General features: G+C 33.1%; 2 protein-coding genes across 2 annotated transcripts; one reads left to right on the top strand and one right to left on the bottom strand.

Annotated features, from left to right (window-relative positions):
- Positions 1–7,488: 7,488 nt before the first annotated feature.
- LOC133323644 (testisin) lies at positions 7,489–8,007 on the top strand. The gene is made up of 3 exons (XM_061532566.1): positions 7,489–7,538; positions 7,597–7,781; positions 7,849–8,007. The coding sequence occupies exons 1-3, from the start codon at positions 7,520–7,522 to the stop codon at positions 8,005–8,007; spliced, it is 363 nt and encodes a 120-aa protein (XP_061388550.1). The 5' UTR covers positions 7,489–7,519.
- A 412-nt stretch (positions 8,008–8,419) lies between these two features.
- LOC133323651 (organic cation transporter protein) lies at positions 8,420–25,075 on the bottom strand. Its single transcript, XM_061532574.1, has 9 exons — positions 24,966–25,075; positions 13,897–14,343; positions 13,685–13,839; positions 13,439–13,610; positions 13,243–13,381; positions 10,312–10,459; positions 9,994–10,176; positions 8,719–8,903; positions 8,420–8,599 (listed from the first exon to the last, which is right to left on the bottom strand). Exons 1-9 carry the CDS (start codon positions 25,073–25,075, stop codon positions 8,420–8,422), a joined length of 1,719 nt encoding a protein of 572 aa, XP_061388558.1.
- Positions 25,076–25,370: the final 295 nt, after the last annotated feature.

Here is a 25,370-nt window from a genome sequence, read left to right as displayed (position 1 = left end):
ACTCACGAAGATAGTGTACACCCACTGTGCCGTAATCAATGAAATGAACACGTATACGATTATCGGGACGTGCAGCCAATATTTGTACGCGACACCATTGACCATTTTTCATGACTACAGCATATGTATTGCCTTTGGGAACGCCTGTAACGTCATTTGAATGTTTTCCAAAATTGTCAATTTTCTTGAGATTCTTTTGATATTCCTCGGTAATAGTTGGATCTGCTGAACGGATATAGCAACGATTTGCCGATTTAAAACCGGTCAACACCACAGTGCTACCGTCTGTGGGAAATTGTGTGGGTGATGGTATGAAACCCAATTGTCTTGCTTTGTATGCTTGTCGATTCTCTTCCTTTGTCTTTTCAACGGATTTTGTCTCAGCCCTTAGTGTGGGTAGGGGATCCTTTATAACACTTTCTTGGCCGGATTTAACCAATCGCCTGGAAGAAAGACAAACAATGTGATATATTGAAATTTACACAAGATAGCACGATTTACTTACGGCATGGGAAAACAAATAAAACGATGATTGGGCCAATCCTTTCGCTGACATTGTGGCGAACAATAAAAATCGCCACAACGTTCACATTTGCATACGGACGTTTTACCGCACAATGCACATAAACCGGTCTCGCTAATCTCTAAGCCGCTGTCACCATTGTCATTGCTACCTGACTTCCGAATACCATTCCCATTGTGTATACCACCGGCATGTTCAGGCTCTTCTCTTTCAGAATCCTCACTGATGAATTCACTATTTTCATCACTTGCTCCATTTGTGGCTGTGGCCATGGAAAGTCTGAAATTACCGGCAAAATTGAAATGATATTGCGATAAGTATTTCTAATATTATTGTTTTTTAATATTTAAATTTATCATTAAAATAAAATATATTACTTTTCTAAGCGCCTATCCATTTTTTGTTGACTTTGCAAAAACTTCCAGTACTTCCAGTGCACGCTAAGGGATCGCGCAATCGAAATGTGTTTCCCCTAGAGTTGGGTAGTTCCGGAACGAACTAGTTCATTGGAACTATTCCGAGAAAGGAACGAACGGAACTAGTTCCAGTTCTTTAATTAATATAAATGGTACAATTATAAAAGGTAACAGCAAATCCCAGCTGATTTGATTCCAACGTTATACTAGTGTCAATATGAATTTGACATATTATGTTTTTAAAAATCACCCAACAGGAAAATTGGGAGCGCATACAATTTAAAATTGTTCTTTATTAAATGTGCTCCTGTATTCAATTTACTCAATCTGGCTGCTGGGAAAGTTTGAGGAAGCAAATCTTTCTTCAAGGAATAACTCGCTATTCCCAGCATTTTCATATGTGTTACACATATATATGGCAATGGCTCAATTATAGGAAAGATGTGGAATAGATAGAAATATAAATTTGATAGATTTTCATTCATGTTTTCCAATTTTTATTTTGAGGATTCGAAAATATTTCATTTTCAAAAAAATAATAATTTGATGATAATTTGTTTGTTTATTTACATTTTTCTGTCAAATGCGTTGACACTAGTAGAACTTACAAAAACAAATTTTCATGTGGTTGTTGTATCGTTTTTTGTACAACAACACTTGCTGTTACCTTCTATTATTATACCATGATTAATATAATACCTTTCTCTGATCCAGTTCCTTTTTTGAACTATTTGAAGCAAAGGAACTGTATGGAGCAAAGGAACTATAAAGAGCAAAGGAACTATATGGAGCAAAGGAACTATATATGGAAAAACGAAAAAAAAAAATAATAATAAAAGAGAGAGAGAGAGATTCAAAAGAACAGTGGGAAGCCTCCAAGACTCCAGCCTTCATAAAATTCGCTTGTTAATCGTCGTTCTGCCAAGACTCAAGCGACGTCGTACGCAAACCTTCGCCAACAAATGGTCTGTTCCAGTACTTTTTATACCCTCCACCATAGTATGGAGGGTATATTAATTTTGTCATTCCGTTTGTAACTCATCGAAATATTCATTTCCGACCCTATAAAGTATATACATTCTTGATCAGGGTAAAATTCTAAGACGATCTAGCCATGTCCGTCCGTCTGTTGTAATCACGCTATCTTCTGAAGGAATTGAGATAGGGTGCTGAAATTTTGCATAGGGTTGTCTTTTGTCTGCAGGCAGGTCAAGTTCGAAGATGGGATATATCGGTCCACGTCCTAAATTTCAGGTCCTAATTTTCAGTATTTTTTTGGGTTTTTATCGTATTTTTCACCGAATTGGCTGTAATTTAGTATTTTGAGTTCTTAGCAGGTACCAAATCTCTCCACAAAAAATTTAAATATAGGTCAATTTTTTCGGATATCCCCCATATAAGGGTACCCCCCAATTTCGGTATTTTGGGGTTCTTGAGCGCGCTTTTCAACCGAATTCGCTGCAATTTTGTACATTGGGTTCATATTGGGTACCAAATATCTCTATTTAAAATTATAAATATCGGTCCACTTTTTCATTTCAAATACCTGTCAGTATACCTGTGGTGGAGGGTATCCAAAGATCGGTCCGGCCGAACTTAACGCTTTTTCACTTGTTTAATAGTAAAGCTAGTAAAAGGGAAACATTTCAAGTCTCAGAGTACAAAATAATTTGAAAAGTTCGGGAACGCAAATCTAGTAAATATGCCAAAATTAGATGGCAATACTTCAAAATCAACATAACAAAAAGTTTACAAAGAGAAAGCCATTTTGTTTTGTGCTCTCTTAAATTTGATTCAATGCTTTACCAGTTTTATGGGTTCAGGAACGGTTTTCGAGTAAAAAGTTGCAAAACTTGTAAAATTAGTAGATTCTTTTAGGTTTTGGAACGGAGCTAAAATAAAAACGACGACTGAAAAAATTGAAAAACGTTCCACCTGCTAACGAATGGGAGGAGAAGACAAAATGGCCGATAAAGATGAACTCAAAATGGTATAACCGAAAGTTTACGAATGAGGTGGGATAGAGACTAAATGGAAACCGTGTTGTTTACGAATGAGGTTTAGGCAAATTATGATTAGGGATAAGTAAATCGACTTTCGATTAATCGACTTTTTGTATTGAAAAGTCTAATGCCATGTACAGACGAGCGTTGTTCCCTCTCTCATTCGTGGTTCGACTCTTATGCCATGTTCTGACGGGCATCCGAACAACGTAGTTCGCTCTCAGAATTACGTACATGAATTAACCCGTTCATACAACACTATTTATAATTCATATCATCAGAGTTTTTTATTTCAAACTTTTTGTTTCTTGTTTTACACCAAATATGTAACATATTTTAGTGAATTACATAGGGATCTAAATAGAAAAAATAATTCTCTTTCTCCTGACTATAGTATGAACCCATATCTATTTACTTTTCATTCATGTTTTCCATTTTTTCTGAAAATGTTGTTGTTTTTAATACATTTTTATATTTTCTCAATTCAAATGTCACATACTGTCACAAATAAAATTTTGGAGAATTTTTTGTTTGAGTTGCCCCACATTTGTTTCTTGTTTTGTACGCTAATTAGAACCAAGGGAAAAGAAATGCATATTGCATTATGTAGAAAACAAAATTTACATCCTGCTGCATATATAAAAACTATACAATTTTTTACTTTTCATTCATGATTTTCAATTTTACTGAAAAAGTTTGAAAATTTCATAAATATTTTCAAACTGTCAAAATTAATTTATTTTCATAAATACTCTCAATTGTTAGGGATGGGACAAATTTATTGGTTATTCAGAGAGTGATTCGAATTGAACAACGTACAAAAGTCGGTGTTCGCTCAGACAATTTTGTATGGGGAACTAAGTAATTCCTTCATAATTAAGGGTCGAACAACGAATGAGAGAGCGAACAACGCTCGTCTGGACATGGCATTAATTATGAAGTAATTACATAGTTTAAAGGAACTACATTAAGGAACTAGTTCCTTTTTAAAAAAGGAACGAGAATGATCGATCCGCTACGTGAACTAGATTGCCCAACTCTACAGTTGCACGCTAAGGGATCGCGCACACATGTTAGATTAAGGGTTTGGTTAAATGTCTTTTGTTATTAATAAATATTACAATTAATCGTGATATTGTTAAAAGCCACATAGCCCAATATGCCTGATGAGCCGCTTAACCAACGGCCAAACTCGTCGCATAATGGTGGGTACCTTTTCATTACAAAACTTAGATTATTAAGCTCGACTCGAAAGAGTATAAATAATCACTTAACGTTACATTTAATATTTTTATTTAAAGGGAAATTTGGTAAAATTAAATAAAATTGTTATATTTATTTATGCTTTGATTGCAACATTTACTTTAAAGGATGAGAATTTATGAATTTGTAAATTATTTTTGTAGCATACTTTTAGGCGATCGGATAATATTACAGGGCAGGTTATTCTGTTTTATTTACAAAAATGCATGTAAAAAATGTTTGAATTCTGCCGTGTCGAAGTTTTACACACATTCAAAATTATTATTTTTTGTTTTTTATTTTTATCTAATGAATTTGCTTGGATTTTTAAGAATATTGGTGATGACCCATCAAATTAATAGGCGTGGATGTTTTAACAATATTTTTTGATGATCTATCAGATTAATAGGCGTGGATGTCTTAAGAATATTTTTTATGACCTATCAGAATAAAAGGCGTGGATGTTTTAAGAATATATTTGTATGACCTATCAGATTAATAGGCGATCCTCTTCAGACCACGAACGATTTTAGGACGTATTAATTCTTTCCCCAATCAAGAAAAGAAGTTCTAACAATTAATAATTTGACATTTTTTCATACCATTCATTCCTACCTCGTTCCATTGCTGTTATTTACACCGCTTGTATACTATAATAAAGCTAGCTTCGAAAACATTTTAATTTTTTACTACCGCTATTTAAAAACTGGACGTATTAATTCTTTCTCCAATCAAGAAAAGAAGTTCTAACAATTAATAATTTGACATTTTTTCATACCATTCATTCCTACCTCGTTCCATTGCTGTTATTTACACAGCTTGTATACGATAATAAAGCTAGCTTCGAAAACATTTTAATTTTTTACTACCGCTATTTAAAAACAAAAATAACACCAAAAAGATGTTCAAGAAATTCATTTCAACGGTAATAGTCGATTATTTAGTTTGTAATGTTTTTCCTTAGTTTTATATTTATTGTCAGTGCCCTACAGAGCACAATTGAGTCCATACCAATTGTGGGAGGGAAACCAGTTACAAGACATAACCAATGGGGTAAATATTGTAAATGATTTACAAATGTAATTAATTTCAAATATGTTTAATATATATTTTATTATTACAGATATTTTGAAATATCCTTATATGGTATCGCTCCAAGAACAAATCATTGCGACAGAAAATCAAACGTATTTCAAACATTTTTGTGGTGGCACACTTTTAAACGAAAAATGGATTTTAACGGCGGGACACTGCTTGTGGCGGAAGTATGTATCTCAATATTATTAAGTATTATTAATTTTTCTTGGCAATATTGGAAAGAGATTTATATTTCCTGTACCCTTTTAGTATCTTTTTAGTCCATATTGTCTACTATTATTTTAATAATATTTCAAAACATCCGACTTTTTCAATTATCTTTAACTTCATTTGCAGAAACGTGAACACAGTTTTTGCAGTTATTGGTCATGAAAACTTAACAAATATCAAACCGTGGGAACGACAACCTGTGGATAAAATTGAATTTATATCTTTTCAACCGTAAGTAAAACAACCAAAGTGTACGATGTAGTTAAAAAGAGCAAGTTTATATGATAAACCCATTTTTGAAAATATTTTTTAAGTAAAAATTTATTTTTTACAATTTTATTAAGGAAAAGCGATTTTAATTATGGCTGGAACTAATTAAAATCAATCAGGAGGACTATCGAAATACCTTAAATGTAAAATGGGTGCAATGTCATGTTTACTCATCAAGTTCCCACAATTCCAAATTACAGCCCCTTCGTACGGACAAAATCGTCAAACTACCGAAAATGTTGACAATATCTATATGGCGCTATACTAAATCGTGGACCGATATTGATAATTTTTCGTTGTTGTTGTAGGAGTTTATACAAGTGTTATTTTCCTATTTTATTCAGTCAGGTTCAGGTTGGAATACCCTAGGGAACTTCCTGTTGTGCTCGTTGCTGGCAGAACCCATGTTGATGATTAGCAACTGTATAGCATTCCCTGACACTGGGGAGGAGAAATGCCTTAAGAGTCTTCGCTACTGGTGACAAAAGCCGATTTCAGCCTGTAAGATTCCCATTTGCTGGTTTCTTGCCTGGCTTCAGTAGCGGGATCACTCTGCCCATTGTTCAGGCTTCGGGGACGTCGTGGGTGGCTATCGACAACTTGAGGGCTTTGGTCAGGTGCTCAACTCCTGGCTCGTCCAGATGTTTCAGCATATACATGGATATTCCGTCAGGGCCGAATGCTTTAGATGACTTAGCGTTACGGATGACACATGCAACATCACCCATTGTAAATTGTGGTGGTACCTCCTTGGCGGGAAGAGATCTTATATGACTCTTCGCTTCACCCTGTCGCTCTCAGGATGCTCCACAAAGTGTCGGTTAAAATTTGCTGGATGCTTCTGCTGGGAAATTAGATCTCATCGGGTATTCGACCAGCAGGTATAAATCTGGCGGCTGCAGCTATATATGATGTCTCGGAATTTCCTCTCTGCTACCCGTACATCAGAAGAAATGGAAAGTTTTCTGAAGCTCTGGTTGGTGAACTCTCTTTATCCTTGGCAGTTAGTTTTTCTATGGCTAAGGAAAGCGCGGCGTTCAGAGGTTATGAAATCGGGCGGTCTGCTTATCGAGATGATTATGTAGAGGTGGTCTGAGCCAAAAGAAAGGACGAGCCAGTTGACGTCATTTATAAGACCAGTCAATGAGAACCCGAAATGTAATATTAGAGCGAAATAGGATGAAAAACCTGCCTGGAAAGCTCAAGATACAGAATACTGAATACCAAAATATGGACGATATATCAATTTTGCAATATCAAACATATCTGGAAGCTCTATCTTGATTCCGGCAGACAGACGGCCATGACTAACTCAACATAGAATTTTATTCGGATCAATGATGTATACATAATGGGGTTTCCTTTGATGAGATGTTGCAAACGGAATGACAACTTTAACTTTTAAAAATCATGTCTTTGACAGATAGTCGGAAAAATATTATATTCATGCTTAGGCTTAATAAACCCAGGATTAATGCTGTGCGTGATAGGTAAAATCCAAAAAGCCGTGATTTATCTAGAAATATTGCCTTAAAATTCAATATTATAGTATTGGATATATATTCTAATAGTTGTTTAGAATTATTGCCTTGGATATATTGGATGATCTGATTCGTCAAATATTAATTAATTGTTTTAATAATTTCAGAGCAAGTTTACAAAATGACATAGCGCTGGTACGTTTGAAATACCCATATAGATCACTCTACCCCGGTACATCACAATTTAATTTATATGGAAAATTACCCCAATATGGCATGAAGGCCTATAGAAAGGGTAAGTTTTAAATACTTACAAGACATTTTCATAAAAAAAAAACTAAATCTATTTCCAGATCCTTGTAAAATAATTGGTTTTGGTGCCAAAAACCATGCTGGTTTATCGCAAGATAATCTTGAAGAAGCCGAAGTTTATGTTATTAGCAATAAAAAATGTCGCCACTTATTGGGTTATGTATGGTCACCACAAAAGGGTGGCAATACTGTGTGTGCAGTGGGTTATGGTCAGGATACATGTCAGGTGGGTTGGTACAATTTTATTTTTAAATAATAATAAATTGTGTTATATATTTTAATCCTCATTACAGGGTGATTCTGGAGGTCCATTGATATGTAAATATAATGGTGTTGATTATATTTATGGCATTGTATCACATGGTTTAACCTGTGGTCTTAGTGGTATACCAAGTGTTTATACCGTAACAGGTCCTTATATTGAATGGATACGTTTGGTGATAGGTTATTAAATAATTAAACATTGATAATAAATATTAATGTTCGAAGTTTTGCAATGAAAAAAAACATTCAAATGACAGACAAAACACTACTAAATAAAAATTTACATAAAAATGAAAAAAAGTTTACTTTGTTGTAAATCAATCGATTTAATTTAATAAATGTTTGTCTATTATAAATTACAAAGAAAAAATTAATAATATTGGAGAATGTACGTTCTACACACTTAACTACGTAATACATATAATATAAATTATTCTAAATTATAAATATAATTTGTAAGACAATACTACTGGGCATTCCAGTAATACAAACAAAAAATATAGGAAATGTGAGCGTGTGAAAACAAAACATTAAATTCTATATAACTAAATTTGTTAAACTAAAACACTAACACAGAATTTTTTGTCTAATAACTAGATATTAATTTTTTGTTTTATTCACATCGTCACATTCGGTGTCTGTTGTGTTTTCCGATGGCACCTCCTCAACACGATCCACAAGTTTACCAGTACCAGTTTCAGGTAATGTTAGGGTTAGCAGACCAGCTACTAGAACGCAGCAACCACAAATTGTCGTTGGAATATACCAACCCAAGGGACCCTGTATGATTGAATGTAAAATAAAAATAGAATTAAAATATTTAATAAATAATTTAAATTTAATAATTTCATTTAAAAAATATATATTTTAAATGTGGTTGATTGATTAGACAAGCTTACCAATAAATCGACAGCATATGGTGCTGAAATGGAACCAACATGAGCCCATGTTGAACATGTTCCCAAGGCTGAACCACGAATTTCAGTGGGATATAATTCGGCTGTGTATAGAGTAACTACAGAGTATGTGGCACTTATTCCAAAACGACCCAGCATAGCAAAGGCGACAATCCACAGAGTGTTTTCTGAAATAAACAAATATATTAATTTTTAAATTAAAAATAATAGTCCTATGTTCGGTCAGGTCGAACTTCATCGAGAGTTAGACATAAAAAATATGAAGTTATCTTAAATATATTCTGTGTAGAAGATGTATATCCTCCAAGAACATGAAAAGCAAAATAACAGCAACTTCGTAAACCTCAAGATACAGAAAATTGGGAGACCAATACATTCGATATTGATAATTTTTGGTAGATGGACCCACTGAAAACTAAAAATATATATTTGCAGTCAACAAACGGGGTTTCAACGTTCATTAAATTTTATTTATAATTTGAAGGCTTCAATGTATGGAAGTATAGAATTACCTGGACTGATATTAAAAAATTGGTAGGAATATTTTACACCCACTGAGAACCTAAAATACAAAATTATAGCCCATTCTGTTGAATAACTTGCCCTGAATTCTAAAAAGATGAACATCGTTTTATAGGGTCTACCGCGAAACATGGGCCAATAATAATAATAATTTGGGAATTAAAATTTTTTTAACGAAGATAATCCACAAATATAAAAGAATGTATAAAAAACGTATATGTATAAAACGTGTCTAAAATAGCCAACATACCGAATATTGGTGGTTATATCAAAACGTGGACCGATGTAGTATCTACAAAATTTCTAACCTCTATCTGAAATATTGCGAGCATTACGGATGTGTGACTGAACAGAGAATTTAATTCCAACAAATATTTCAAGGTGTTGCAAACGGAATTTTAAATGACAAATAGACCCCTCCTTATGGTTGTGGGTATAAAACTGTAAAATTCGACGCTTTGTTAGATGCTAACAAAATCTTTTTAGAAATCCATCTATTCCGATCAACAGTTGGGAAAATATTCTTTAAAAAATCTTTGAAAAATATTAAAAAAATATTCTTTAAAAATCTTTTTAAAAAATCCAGGCTGAAAGTTTTTTTTTTTAAATCCTTGAAAATTCCTTATTCTTCGTTTATTTTTTTAATACACTCTCGGGTAGTCTTGTGAATATCGGTTGTAAATATCTCATAAATAGTATAAACATCAAATAAGTTCTAATATTTAGTTTACTTACCCGGTGGCACAACCATCATCATAATCAACGCAGTGCCGGTTAAAAAGAATAACGACATTGTTGTAATTCTACGACCGGTACAGCGTAACATAATGACGGGTAAAAGTAACGAGGGCAGATCAACCAGGCCCGTAATTGCAACATATACATGACGACTGACATCCATGTTGGAGGCATTTAAAGCTGCAAGAAAATAAATTATATATAAATTTTAGCAGATTATATTTTTTCAAAATGTGGATTTAAGAGTGCTTTAAGAGTGGAGTGGTAGCAGATTATATTTTTTCAAAATGTGGATTTAAGAGTGGTTCAACTTACCCGTAACATAATACGACAACGATGTAACACAGAACATAAAATATGAAGTGAATATTAATTTGCGTACTTTTGAGGTGGCAAACAATTCGATGATGTGCTTCAGGGGACCTTCTCTCATTTGTTGCCATTTGGAAATGCTGGGTTCTTCCTATAATTAATAATAAGGGTATTGTTAAATACTTGTTTTTATTTTTAAAATAAGAATACAAATATTTAATGAGAATATAAATACAAATATAAATCAATGAGCAAGTCGGCTAAAATGGGATACTCTTAAATTTGTGTTTGGGTCAAAAATATTCTGGCTACAAAATCCATATTTAAAATTGTAGTAATTTTCATCACTTTAAAAATTTTGTTAAAATTGAAAAGAATAATATAAAAATATATGTATGTATATTAATTGTTAAGAAATCTTATGAACATATCAACTAATAAACTTTAAGGCAGGTGTTTCATTTTCAACACAGATCCGGGACGCTCAAACTAATAAAGTTTTATTATACAAATTCCATTGGCCATTAAAACAAACATCGCCCCCTATTGTTTGTTAGTGATAATGATACACATTTGCTTGGATTTTCTCTAATAAAGAATTATACAATAACAATTTTAAATTAATCGCTATAATTTGGTTGCGCAAAATTTAATCTCTTTGAACTTTATTATCTCCTAGCTGGTGGTCGTCTGTCTACGTCATAATGTCAAAATCGTGTGAATAATTGAAACAATTTTAATTGGAGACCTATAACCTATTGTGTATTTAATCTAGATTATACATGTAATACGAATTATCTATCAAAAAAATTTAGAACAAAATTAAAATATTTTTTTTTTTTTTGAAAATTATGAAAATTAAAGCACAGGTCAGTATGTTCATGTATATTTGTATTGGTATGAAATTTGGTATTGGTCGGTTAATTGGCGTAAAATTATTTTTGGCTCAAGTAGAATTTAATTTAAAATTGCGAGAAATATGAGTGTTCAAAGGTTTTCCTCGAAATTACAGTTATGTAGTTCGAAAACGCATTATCCGATCTTCATATGTTTTTCATACACGTATTACTATGTGTTTGAAAAACATATGAAGCGAGAGGATTTTTTTAATGTTTAGACGGATTTATGACGAAAACCTGTCCTCTTTTTGTTAAAATCAAAATTTTGACCTTGACAGTTCCACATTTGTTTTAGTTTATATTTTTAATTACATTTCGCTTAATGACAATATTATAAAGTTTTTCATAATCCCACAAAAGTATCTATCGGTTTGTTCGTTTAAGAGCCACAGCGGGCAATGCAATCTGCTTAAAAAAAAAAAAAACAGTGATCCGTAGGCGGACAATGACTAAAGGGTGTATATCAAGATAAAAAATTTATTTTTTGGTATAGATACGCTGTATAATGGACGTTCAGGATATTTCACTTTGTATTTACAACTTTTGTTCTTAAAATTCCGGAAGTGTTCCGAAGACATCATCCCTTTAAAGGGATGTGAACTTTGTACTCCGGTATTAAGGAGCATCTAAGTACCTAAAATTAATTGGGCTTTAATATGTGGGCTAGAAAAACACAGACTGAAACTTCAATTTTCCTGCTAAGATAAACACCAACACCGGACCTTTGAAATTATTATAAAACCGTAAGAAAGCTTTACACACGTTGTTGTCGAATATACAATCTTAAAAAAAAAATCTAACAACATCCTTTAAAAAATATTCGTTAAAAACTTTACATTAAAATTGGACCATTAAAAATAATCTTTTAACAATAGTATTTCTTTTTTTAATCCTCTGAAAAGCCATAATGCATTAGTATAGCGGACTTTTATAGGTCGGATGTTTTCGGCGTAAAAATGAATTTACTAGCATCTTGATAATAATATTCGTCTTCTTCTCAGACATATTGGTTTTTACGTCATTTATCTGTCAAATGGTTATTTGTCAAATCGCTATTTCCCTGCACCATGAGGCTGACCTTCGAAATATCTATCTAATTCCGAAAAAGACGCGAGAAAAAGAGTAGGACTATACGACAACGGCTACCGGTATTGATAATTTTTGGTAGAGAGATTTGACAAATTACAGCCATTTTGGCTGAAAATGTAAAAGTGCAAAATATTTCTAATAATGGGGGACCCCGTGATATGGAGGCTAGTTGGTAAATTTTTTTTTTCCAAAATCGATAAAACACCGAATATTGAGTGGGAACGTAATATGAGGGCTTCGCCAAAAAGATGACCGTTGGTCGACCATTTGTAGTACCAAATATTCGAGTAGTACTAGCAATATCTGTACAATTTTTCAGAGCTCTATCTTAAATATTCCGACCCTATCGTGAAAGACATAGAATTTTATTCTGATCACCGGTGAATATTTCGAGGTTTACGCTTTTGTTGGACATTGATATCTCAAAACTTAGACCAACATTCAAAATTTTCTGCTAGAACGCTTTTTACCGAATCTGGATTGTCAAATTGCTGTTAGAATTAAAGGTTTTATACCAACATGAATATTGATACGCTTCTTGTTTTGATTATCATATTCGTGGTAAATGTGTTATGACGAACGTAGTAAAGTATATGCAAGTGATCATCACAGGTTACATGCTGTATGCAAGTTATTGGTATTTGATAATATTGATATCACTATATTTACTTTTCATTCTATCTCATGTCAGCTCATGAACATCGAACAATAATGTAAACTGAACTTTTACTTAAGATAAACTCCTCGTGTTTTAATTTCTCTGGACAAGACGAAAACTCTATAGGATATTTCCATCAATTGCAATAATTCCAAAATACCGAACCTTGGCCACATACAAAAACGTAGAATACTAAATATACTAACATGGCTAAATCGAAATCTTCCGCGAACATTTCAAGATGTCACAAACGTAATTAAAAAATATTTACAAATTTTCAAATCTTACAATTTTTTTATCACTGAGCATGGACGAATCAATGTCCGCCTTCTTAATTTCATAATGGCTGGGCTGTTTGAAGACAATTTTGTAGGCGCGTTCGTAACGTTTTTGTGTTATAAGCCAACGGGGCGATTCACGCATCAAACTGTAATAAAAATTAAATAATATTTTTCTAATATTCAAAATATTTAACAAAACTTACTAGCAATTCAATATTAACAACATGGCTGGAACAGTTAAGGATAACTGTAAATATCTCCAATGATCTGCAATCAAATATGAAGCCAATGCCATTAGCATCATACCAATGGGATAGGAACCCGAAAAGGCCAATGACATCCAGGAACGATGTTTCAGGCAAATGTTTTCAACCACTGAAAAAAGAAAAAAATATTTCTTAAATAATTTAATTGTTCTTATCAAAAATTTGTAGTTATTAAATACGTACACATAGCATAGGCAGGATAAAAGAGGCCAGATGATGCTGCACCCAAGCCAAAGCGACCAACCAAAAACAATGAATACCACGGTGAGAATGTGCAAAAAATACTGGAAACCATGAAGAATACTGCACCCAAGGTAAAGGCAATCTTGCGGCCAAATCTAATGAAAATCAATTTATTAATAAATCATAACATTGAAAAAATCACAATAACTTACCTATCCGATATCATGCCAAAGGAGAATGAACCAAAGAATTTACCCAGTGATATGAAAACCTGGGCCGAAGTCCTTTGTATGGCCCTTTCACATACCAAATCCCAATCGGACACAAAAGTACCTTCCGGCGCTGAGTATTGATATGAACCTCTGGCCTTACACGAGATCTCTGTGGGTAGGCTAATTTCAGACATTGCCGCTGTATAATTATAGGCCTCCTCATAGGACATTTTACTCAACTCCCTATAATCCCAATCCCATATGGTACAGCCTTTACTATCGAGATCTTTGTGAACGATTTGACGTTTTTGTTCTTCGGTCCAATTGGCCGCTTGCAATTCATCGACTTCACACCATTGATCATCGGGCAGATAACCCAACATTGTATAGGAATTAACATGGAAGCCATTGAGGATATTCGGTAGGACACAGAGGAAAAATAAGGACCTGTAAGATGGAGAAAAAAAATATTTAAAATGTTGTACAAACAAATTTCAAAAATTGTAAACGAAAAATGAAAACAAATCGTAAAACCTAAAATTAGAGGTGGTGGAACTGAGCGTATTTTCAAACATTTTATTTTCTCTTCAACACTTCTGAGAAGTTCTACAGATATTTTTATTAAGAACATTATGAATAACAATATGAATTTAAATTACATGACATCCATCGTTTGGGAAAGGGAAAATTAACTTTCTTATGAACTTTGAAGGACATATTCTCCATAGGTCAAAAAAACGAAAATTATTATTTTTGTTGTGGTACAACAGAACTTTTCCACAATTTGCTTAAATTTTGGGAATTGTTTATGCACAAATTTGTGACCAAGATGACATGTCAATTCTAATAATGAATATTTTTTCTTCCAAAAAACTAATAAAAAAGTAGCCCCCATACTACAACGGAAATGGGACATAAAAGTCAAAACATACCTAAGACAATTGAATTAAAGTATCCGTAAATTAAAGATACAAAATACCATTGTTTAATCTAGTTAGTACATATGCATTGAGACATATGTGTGTACATTTAATTGTGTAGTACATAAGGTATAGATTTTTTACAACATAAAGTAATTTCACTTTATTTATGGAAAGAAGAGAAATGGATACCCAAGGTCGCATCCAAAGAAAATGCACAAGAAATATATATAGTAATACGTAATCAAGGTCTAAGACTTGAACAAACGGAGAAATGCATTTTTTGTCCAGTGAAGTCCGGTAAAAGTTGGAGATCCAATAGTTCAACTACAGAAAGGGTAGTTGGACCTAACCCGTAACTAGAATAACTATTATACAAGTTTGCGTCCACGAAATTGGTACCAGACAGGCCAAATAACCAAGTTGGCAGAGTACGAGAAGGAAGGCTTCTAGAAAACAGTGGGGGCAGCGAACGCGTTAACTCGAATTGATTTCTGGCATACATTTTCACATTTTGCTAATATAGTGATAGTTTAAGTAACTTAATCGGCCCATGTTTTGCCATAGTCCTCATATAACTGTACCCCCGATTTTAAGTATGTATATTCGACGTTTTAGACACTTTTTCGACCAAATAAGAAGTATTTTGGCCTTTGCAGGTCTTACAAAATATCGGTCTAAGTTTTGGTATAGCCTAAATATAAGGGTACCCCTCATTTTTAAATTTTTTGTTCAAGATTTTAGACACGTTTTCAAACCGTATTGATATCATTTTGGTATTTCTGGTCCCGTTTTAGGTATAGTTCCTATATATCCCCACAATTTTTACTGGTGGAATGCTACAAGAGAATATTGTCGATGACGTATCTTTTGAGTTTCCAGGCCTCGTATAGGCATTTGAAAAAATAATCTTTAAAAACCACGTCTTGTATAGGCATTTGAAAAATATTCTTTAAAAACCACACCTCTTCTTTAAAATATCCACGACTTGAGAATACTTATACCCTCCAATATTCGGTATTTCGGGGATTTTGGAAGCGTTTTCCAACCGACTTGGTTGTAATTTGGCATTTTGGTTTCTCCATGGTATAGGACAGTTCCGTACGAAAAATTATTATATTAACCCAAGATTCAGGGTAGCCCCATATAACGGTACTCCCCAAAACTTGATATTTTTGGTTATCATTGAAGAACGGATATCGATCTAAAAAATGTTTAATATTGACCGAAGTTTCCATCTAACGGTACTCCCAATATTCCGTATTTTGGACAGGTTCTCCAAACGAATTGGCTGTGATTTGGTATTTTGGGTTCTCATTGTATAGCACATCTCCGTACTAAAAATTCTTAATTTCCACCAAATTTCAGGGTAGCCACCCCATATTCGGTATTTTGGGCTGTTATTTGGTATGTTGGGTTCTCATTGGAAAACACAAATTTTTAATAATGACCCAAGTCGACATTTTGAGAATTTTGTACACGCCTTTAGCCGAATTGGCTGTTATTTGGTAATTTTTACTCTCATTGACTGTCAAATTCCACTACAAACAAGTAAAATGATGTCAGCTGATATTGACATTTTTGAATTTGTATGGGGGAGGTACCAGAAGGAGTGGATCAATGGGTCCCATCTTCGAAAAGGATCTATGCTTGGTAAATATAATATGTTGTTTAAAGTTTGGTTCAAATCGGGCATCACATTCACCTGATATTGGATTTATAAATATTGAAAATGTTGACCCTTTGTGGGGAAGGTATCAGAAGGAGTGGACCAGTGACTCCCATGTTCGGACTTGATCTATGTCTAGTAAAAATAAAAGTTTGTGAAAAGTTTGGTTCAAATCGCCTGATATTGAATTTATACATTTTGAAAATTTTGAACATTTGAGGGGGAGGTACCAGAAGGAGTGGACCAATTGGTCCCATTTTCAGACTTTATCTAGGCAAGTTTTTGTTTAAAGCGGATAATCCATTTACATGATATTATATAAATAATTTTTACCACAATTTCGACCATTTTGTGGGGGTACCAGAAAGAGTAAACCGGTATCCCACATCATCGAACATGAACTAAGTTTGGTAAAAATATTACGATGTGCAAAGTTTGGATGAAATCGGATACTGCCCTCGAGAGTTATCGTTCGCACCCCCGGCCAGACAGACAGACAGACGGGCGAACATTTGCAAATCGACTCCAAATTGTCAGAAACGTATTTGGTTTAAAGAAAAATGAAGTCTAAAACCAATATTTAGCCATAAGCCTGAGGGTATACAAAATATCAATATTGATTTCCGTTTTATTATAGCCCCATATAAGGGTAGCCCCACTATTAGATATATTGAAGTTCAATAATCTCTTTCTCCCGAATTTTTCCTCTTAGAAGCGCCCATTACTTTTAGATATTTTTATTGTCATCCTCATGGTGGTTTGGTTGACTCAAACTTTTACATATGAAAATGTTTTATAATTACCCATATGTAAACTCATTCTTGACATACTGTACGCGAAATTCAAGATCATGAAGTCAAGGACTCGAAGTAAGTTGGGTGTGTCCGAAAGGTTGTTACTACTATGAAGCATCTGCCTTTCGGAAGTTCCTCATAATGAAGTCAAGGTTGTTTCCTGCGAATCGGTATGACAGACTATATATAAGAGTGTGTATTCATATATTTTCCAACGGATTTAACTATTATTTAACACTTCGAATTGCCTCAACGAGTAAAGAATACCTTTGGATAAGTTATCTTTGGCATATGTAATCTTGCAATTATAATAACCATTCCAAATAATACATTTGTATTGCCTCTGTGACGTTTTAGCAACACAATATTATCTTTTGTTTGATCTAAATCACATACACACATATATACTGTTTCATTGTACACATTTTGTTAGTCAATTACATAGTAATTATACAAATCAAAATCAAAGCATCTTAATAAGGGAACAATTAAAAATGAAAATTTTTCTTCTAAATGTCAAGAATATTAGCAAGGAAAAATTAGCTAAGACTAATTTGTTTGGTTGAATGCGTTTTTATTTTATTTCCCACTACTGACATGCAATGCAAAAAGGCATACAAACATACATACAATTTTTCGAACAAGTGTACGTTGTCATTGGCTTACAACAAGTTCAATGTTATGTACATACTTACATACAACACAAAATGTGCATAGAAAGTAACGTTACACTGAACTAATTAGTTGCACACTTCATTAAAGATTTTATTTCAACTATATACATATAACAAATTGAAATATAATTATTAAAAAGTTTTGCAGTTCGACATTATTTTAAAATTTTCAAAATTATTCGTTCTTTTAATATTATATGAAGTGCAAAAATCATCTAAAATCCATCCACTTTGCATTAATTATCCATTAAGTAATGTTAATTACTAAAATTTATAATTCTATACAATTAAATAATTTCAATTATGCATCAAATAAAAAAAAAACATAAAGAAATAAACATGCATTTCTAATTACAATTGTATTAAATATTTTTCTAATTATTTGCAAATAAAAATTCTTGTATTCGATTATGATAATAATTTATGTTAATTTATTATTCAACAATTTGTTGCAACTTTTTGTTTTTTGTTAGATAATTAACTGAATTCTAATTTTAATACAATCAAGAAAAACATGACCACCTCAATACCAGATAGCGTGTCCGATCAATCGATCGATCGAACGAACCAGCAACAACGTTATATTTCGTTATGCTATTTCAATTTCGATTTTTATTTGAAATAAAAGTTGTTTTCTGGGAGGGAGTAAATAAAAGTAACGTGTAATGCAATAAGGTCAATGTCGGGCAATAATTAAACATATTTTATAGACGTAAATTGATTTCAATCAAATTTATAAAATAACACCGAACATTTGCATAATAAAAATTAAATGTCGTTAATTTAATTAAAACTAAGTTTACACAGTGCAACAAAATGAAGGTCATTGTTAAGGCAAATGAAAGTTACACATAGTAATCAAAATATTGTCACCTTGTTATTTTATTTTAGAGTAGGATATATTGCCAACTAACCGCGCTCAATAGTTTGCGGTAATTTTTTATACCCTTCACCACACTGTGGTACAGGGTATTATGTCTTTGTGCATATGTTTGTAACAGGCGAAAAAAAATATAAATTTTTGTCCGATTTAAGGTAAATGGTGCACTAAAGTCCCTATATATCTTTCGATTTGCACGAAATTTGGCACAACGTACTAAATTAAGTCTAGAATGATATGTGCAAAGGTTCGAGCAAATCGGTTCAGATTTAGATATAGCTTCGCCCGATTTAGGCAAATAGTCCACTAAAGTCCCTGGAAATCTTTTGATTTGCACGAATTTTGGCATAGTGCACTGAATTAATTCTAGAATGGTGTGTGAAAAGTTTGGAGAAAATCGGTTCAGATTTAGATATAGCTCCCATATATAGCTTCGCATGATTTTAGGTAAAATATACCCAAAGTGGTGAAAGGTATCATATAGTCGGCCCAGTCCGACCTTAATACTTTCCTTACTGGTTTAATGTTGAACTTGAATTTAAAGGTCAAAATGTGGGATTTCCCAAAGTGATAGCATCAATCAAGCGGTGTCAAACAGTGATTGTTATAGTTGAATGTGTACTTTCCTTCATACATAGAATATTAAAGGTTTGTCAGCATTTTTCAAGTTCAGGGTTACAATTCGAACCGAAATTTAGATTTTTTTTATTATTTTTCTCTTTACGCAAACAATCGTTTTTAACAATATATATTTTTTTAAATATCCTTATTATGTTTCTACGGACAACATATCGCTCATTTGCTGCAAGACAGACATAACTCAAACCAGTAAGGAAAGTAGTAAAGTCGGACCGACTATACGTTTATTGTACATATGTAACCTAACAATTTCATGTCGTGTCAACAACCTATGCTAAATTTAATTTCAATCAAATTTATGGAAATCGATTTATAGCAAACATGATACACGCTTCACATGCCGCATTGTCCAAATATATTCTCAATCAGACGTTCGTTCGAAATATATATCCTACGTTCTGCAAAATTGCATGTCAATCGGGCAAACATTAGTAGTTTGGTACACCATTTACCTAAAATCGGACTTAATTATATATGTGTTACCTTTATCTAAATCTGAACCGATATTCTCGAAACCTAACACACATCATTCTAGACTTAATTGAGTGCGCTATACTAAATTTCGTGCAAATCGAAAGATATATAGGGACTTTGGTACACCATTCACATTAAATCGGAGGAAAATATATATGGGAGTTATATCTAAATCTGAACCGATTTTCTCGGAACTGAACACATATCATTCTAGAATTAATATACGTTTATTGTACAGATGTATCCTAACAATTTCATGTCGTGTCAACAACCTATGCTAAATTTAATTTCAATCAAATTTATGGAAATCGATTTATAGCAAACTTGATACACGCGACTCATGCCGCATTGTCCAAATATATTCTCAATCAGACGCCCGTTCGAAATATATATCCTACGTTCTGCAAAATTTCATGTCAATCGGGCAAACAATAGTCTTGATTTAGATTAGGCAAGTTTACTTGCGGCAAGTCTTTGTTTGTAGGAGAGAGGGGCAAGGGGAATAGAAATGGAAAAAATTGCTCGTACCGACAATTTTCTGGCAATTCGTTTTGTGTATTTCGTATTTTTTGACATTTTATATTTATTTAAATGTGAAAAAACTATTTGAAACAAATAATTTTTTTTTTTTTTTTTTTGAAACCGGATTGCCTTGTATAGACGCATGAAGCAAGTTCAAAAGAGAACGATAAGAATTGCCGCAAGTAAACTCGCCTAATCTAAATCAAGACTTAGTAGTTTGGTACACCATTTACCTAAAATCGGACTAAATTATATATGTGGGACCTTTATCTAAATCTGAACCGATATTCTCGAAACCTAACACACATCATTCTAGACATAATTAAGTGCGCTATACAAAATTTCGTGCAAATCGAAAGATATATAGGGACTTTGGTACACCATTCACATTAAATCGGACGAAAATATATATGGGAGCTATATCTAAATCTGAACCGATTTTCTCGGAACTGAACACACATCATTCTGGAATTAATTTAGTACGCCGTGCCAAATTTCGTGAAAATCGAAGAATATATAGGGACGTTGGTGCACTATTTACATAAAATCGAAAGAAAATGTATATGTATCTAAATCTGAACCGATGTTCACGAAACTTAACATATGTAATTCTAGATTCAATTCAGTGCGCCATACCAAATTTCGTGCAAATCAAAAGATATATATGGACTTTGGTACATCATTTACATGAAATCGGGCGAAAAAATATATATGGGAGATATATCTAAATCTGAACCGATTTTTCCCCAATTTCAATAGGGTTCGTACTTCGGCCAAATAAGTGACCTATGCCAAATTTCAGCCAAATCGGATCATAAATGCGACCTGTATTTTGTTCACAAAAATACATGGACGGACGACATGCGTAAATCGACTCAAAAAGTGATTCTATGCGGCTTCCTCAAAGATCAAAATTAGACTTCTACGACAGTCAATATATATATATAGTCCTACGACAGACTATACTCATTAAGAGCAGGACGCACCATATATATATATATTGTGATTTGGTCCACATTCCTTCCCTCAAATTTGAAAAATTATAAATTTAATACAACAATTGTAACACATCGGCACTAGACAGTGATTCCGTAGGCCTATGCAAACCATAATCCAGTCGAGTGCGCTATAGCGAATGAATTTTTTTTATAGCAAGCACATTTTCAGATCCCTAAGTTTTGAGACATACTTTTCATACAATACTTTCCTCTTATAGCAAACTAAGTATATATAGAAATTTTCGTCTTGTTTGTAAGTTTTTTTTTCGGAATCTTGTAGACATTATTGTAATATTCCATTCTTTTTTTCATTTACAAATTAAATAAAATATTAATTAATTTAATTTAATTTGTATTGCATTGGTTATCACTTCGCGCATATACCCAGTGACCGATAATGATTATAAGTAGTAGCCGATCGATCGCCCGATTTACCCACATCATGTAATCAGACAATCAATACCAGAAGCAGCAAAACACGAGAACAAATCCAAAGTGCACAGATGAGGATCAGTACATTTCAGTCAATGCGGATTATTGAAAGTGAATGATTATTGACACACATCTACGTATATGTATATAGATTTTTAATTAAAAAATTATTAGTTTTTTATTTTTAATTCCAAATTATGTACTTGTTTACATTTTGATTTTTTCTTATCAATGGATTGATGTGAGTAAGAGTGCATGAAACAATTTGTTCACGAGCTAATCACGTTCCATGTCCACACGCACACACACACTTTTCGGCTGTCTGTCAGATGGGGTGTAACGCCGGTAATGTTACCTCGTTAACCTTATGTACGTACCTATATTTATATATTTAGCAAAACAATTTCCGCATAAATTTTTGTGTGCAACGCATTTTTATTTTCATTTTGGAATCAAAAAAAAAAAAAAAAAAACGTAATTCGTAATTCGTAAATACATTGGCACGTGATTACCTTGGGTGTTTTTGTTCTGCGAACACTACACTCGTATACGATTGTATCACACTGACAACGTTTATTTTCGATTTTGAATATTTAAATATGTTTTCTTTTTTGTTTGGTTTTTTAATGAATTAATGATAAAATTGAACTTTGCAAATTTGGTTGTAGGTAATATAGTCGTATGTAAGTGAATCGGAAGGGGAATGGTTGTGTCAAAATAACTGACAAATATTATATATTCTTAATATGAACAAAATAGGGACTTATTTGGTTTAATAGTGAAGGTTAGGTTCTTAATAAATTCTAAATATTTATAAATTTATATTTTATATGGTTGATCAAAGTCATGGCCGTTTTTTTTTTAATTTGGTTATAATTTCAAACATGAAAAATATATTCATAAATAATTTATGTTTGAAGTTATAATTTGCATAAAACCAGGCAATGTCCTTAAGAATGGCATATACAGTTTGTTCTTTTTTGTCGATTGAACAAAATATACAATTAAATCTGAACTTGGAGACATATAGTCCGACACAGTTGTAACTTCAATTTTAATTGTCGTTTTTATTAATAACCAATACAATTTATATGATATATGTATATTTATTGCATTTTTTTAATAAACAAAGAGCACTTGCTCTTGTCGAGAATTCTGCAATTTACATAAACAAGTAATTCGTGCAAATATGTAAAAATTCTGGTTTAATTGCCGGTAAATTGAGTAATTTGTATGTGTATAAAAATAATTTGAAATATATTTTCAAAAAATCGGGTATTCTAAACAGTGTAACGCGTGTGCGTAATTATAGCAGTTCATTTGACATAACACAAGTACGTGGTAAAATAAGGTGACTCAAACACTAAAGTAATGTAACGAAATACTGTCGCAAAGCCCTTCTTTCAGATAGTCGTTGAAAGTACAAGAATGGGGTTTGCACTATGAATTAATAACTTTTTTTGATGGTATAGAGTGTATACCAAGATGAGGTCAGAATATCGAACAATCGACTGAAGAATAATAAAGCAGCTGGTGCGGATGGACTGATCAGGAACATGCATCAATTGATTAGTACAATTTGGCTAGAGCAATGCATGCCCAATGATTGGAACTTCAGCATCATGTGTCCCGTGCATAAAAAAAAAGATGAGATAAGGCGATATGTGCCAACTATAGAGGAATAAGACTCCAATGCGGCTTCAGTCCTGGTAATCCACCACAGACCAGATTTTCACTCTACGCCAATTCCTGGAAAAGAGCCACAAAAAAGAACACATATACACCTTACACCTATTCGTCGATTATAAAGCCGCACTTGATCAAATTGAGAAGGAGTCGCCAAAGTGGGCCAGACAGTAAATGGCGAGAAGACCAAGCTGATTGTATCAATGCTCAAGACGTCCTGTATACTCGGACCAATTGTGGAACTTTAAAACTACGGCTTCGAGGTAGTCAACGATTTTATATACCTTGGTACCGCCACAAATAAACCGAATGACATCAGTTTTGAAATTCGGAGAAGGATAATGATGGCCAACAGATACTACTATGGTCTAAGTAAGCAGTTTAGAAATAAGGCCACATCCCGCCAGACCACAGTGACACTCTACAAAACGCTGATACTACCCGTGCTGGTATATGATCACAAGCATGGGCACTTGCGCAATCAGATGAGGCACCTCTTAGAGGGTTTGAGAGAAAAATGCTCTGAAAGATATATTGCCATTGAACGAACCATTGCTCCCAAAATGTGCCATATTTTCACAACTTTTGGCTATAATTTGACATTTTTTGTTTTCATTGCTTGCCAAAAAAGGTCGGTATCGGTCCAATTTTTACGATAACTCCCATGTAATGGTGTTCCCCATTATTCTGTATTTTGGGGAGATTTTTTAACCGATTTGGTTGTAATTTGATAATGTTCAAATCATTTATAACGATATATCGGTAATAACGACTGTATCCCAAGTTCTGTGAAAAATTCTGTCCTCTGACTGTTATCGTTTATAAGGACATATCGCCTATAGCGCCCAATTTCCCCGGTCCCTTGACCGTTGTTATAAGCGATTTCGACTATACTTTGAGCTCCCATTGGGTAGCAAATATCCCTACCAAAGTTATCGATACAGGTCTACTTCCAAGATAACCATACTACCCCCATTATTCGGCATTGACACATTCATATACCGAATTGGTGAAGGGTATAAAGTGTTCGGCCCGGTCGAGCATAACGACATTTTTACTTGATTTTTTCTAGTATTTTTTGACTCTTATCTTCTAATTTGGACATTTTTACTAGTTATTTAATGCTAGACCCATACTAATTGTGATAGATCAAGTCAAATATTTTTGAAATGTTGAATTTGAAAAGTACGATTTAAGTATATTTTCAAAAATATATTTTACATCCCTGATCTAAAATTACGCTGCAATCTCAAACATGTGTTCTAAATTTCATAAAAAAATAATAAATTCGTATAGGTGATAAACTTTCTGACATTTTGAAAATAACCGAAAAAATATACAAATAATAATTGTTAATAACAAAATATAGAATTCAAATTACCAGACAAATATTCCGCCGGTTCCAATACGTTCCAGCTCATTGGTGACAATATCTTTGTACGTATCTTCACTTATGATGATTTTGGATTTTTCACCTTGATCCTGAGTCATTTTGGATTTTTTTCTTTTGATGACCGTTGCTCTAGTTCAGAACTTTGTATTTTTCCACTATGTAATTACGTGCGGCGGAATGGAAATGGCACCACCTCCACCACCTTGGGGATAAGTGGTAATTCCTCAATTTATTTGTTGTGTAAAAAAACTACACAATAACAACAGCAACAACAACAAGTAGGACACACACACACACGCAATTTTCTTTTGTACTAAAAAGTTCTATTGTCGTCGTCACTTATTGCTTACAAAGTGTAATGGATGCAGCAGTCCAAGACAAGTAGTGGTGACC

Source organism: Musca vetustissima, unplaced genomic scaffold, assembly GCF_032173495.1.
Source record: "Musca vetustissima isolate MV318-11 ecotype Yass unplaced genomic scaffold, APGP_CSIRO_Mvet_v1 utg14521, whole genome shotgun sequence".
Taxonomy (NCBI): domain Eukaryota; kingdom Metazoa; phylum Arthropoda; class Insecta; order Diptera; family Muscidae; genus Musca; species Musca vetustissima.
This window is presented reverse-complemented; position numbering and strand designations above follow the sequence as displayed.

Bases quoted from the DNA above. Each gene is read 5' to 3' on its own strand.
- LOC133323651 (XM_061532574.1), bottom strand. From the start codon at position 25,075: ATGACTCAGGATCAAGGTGAAAAATCCAAAATCATCATAAGTGAAGAT. The intron at 10,177-10,311 runs GTAAGTTGAACC...ATTTTCTTGCAG, and splicing joins GTTGTCGTATTATGTTACGG to CTTTAAATGCCTCCAACATG. The intron at 8,904-9,993 runs GTAAGTAAACTA...TGTTTATTTCAG, and splicing joins GATGATGGTTGTGCCACCGG to AAAACACTCTGTGGATTGTC.
- LOC133323644 (XM_061532566.1), top strand. The intron at 7,782-7,848 runs GTGGGTTGGTAC...TCCTCATTACAG, and splicing joins ATGGTCAGGATACATGTCAG to GGTGATTCTGGAGGTCCATT.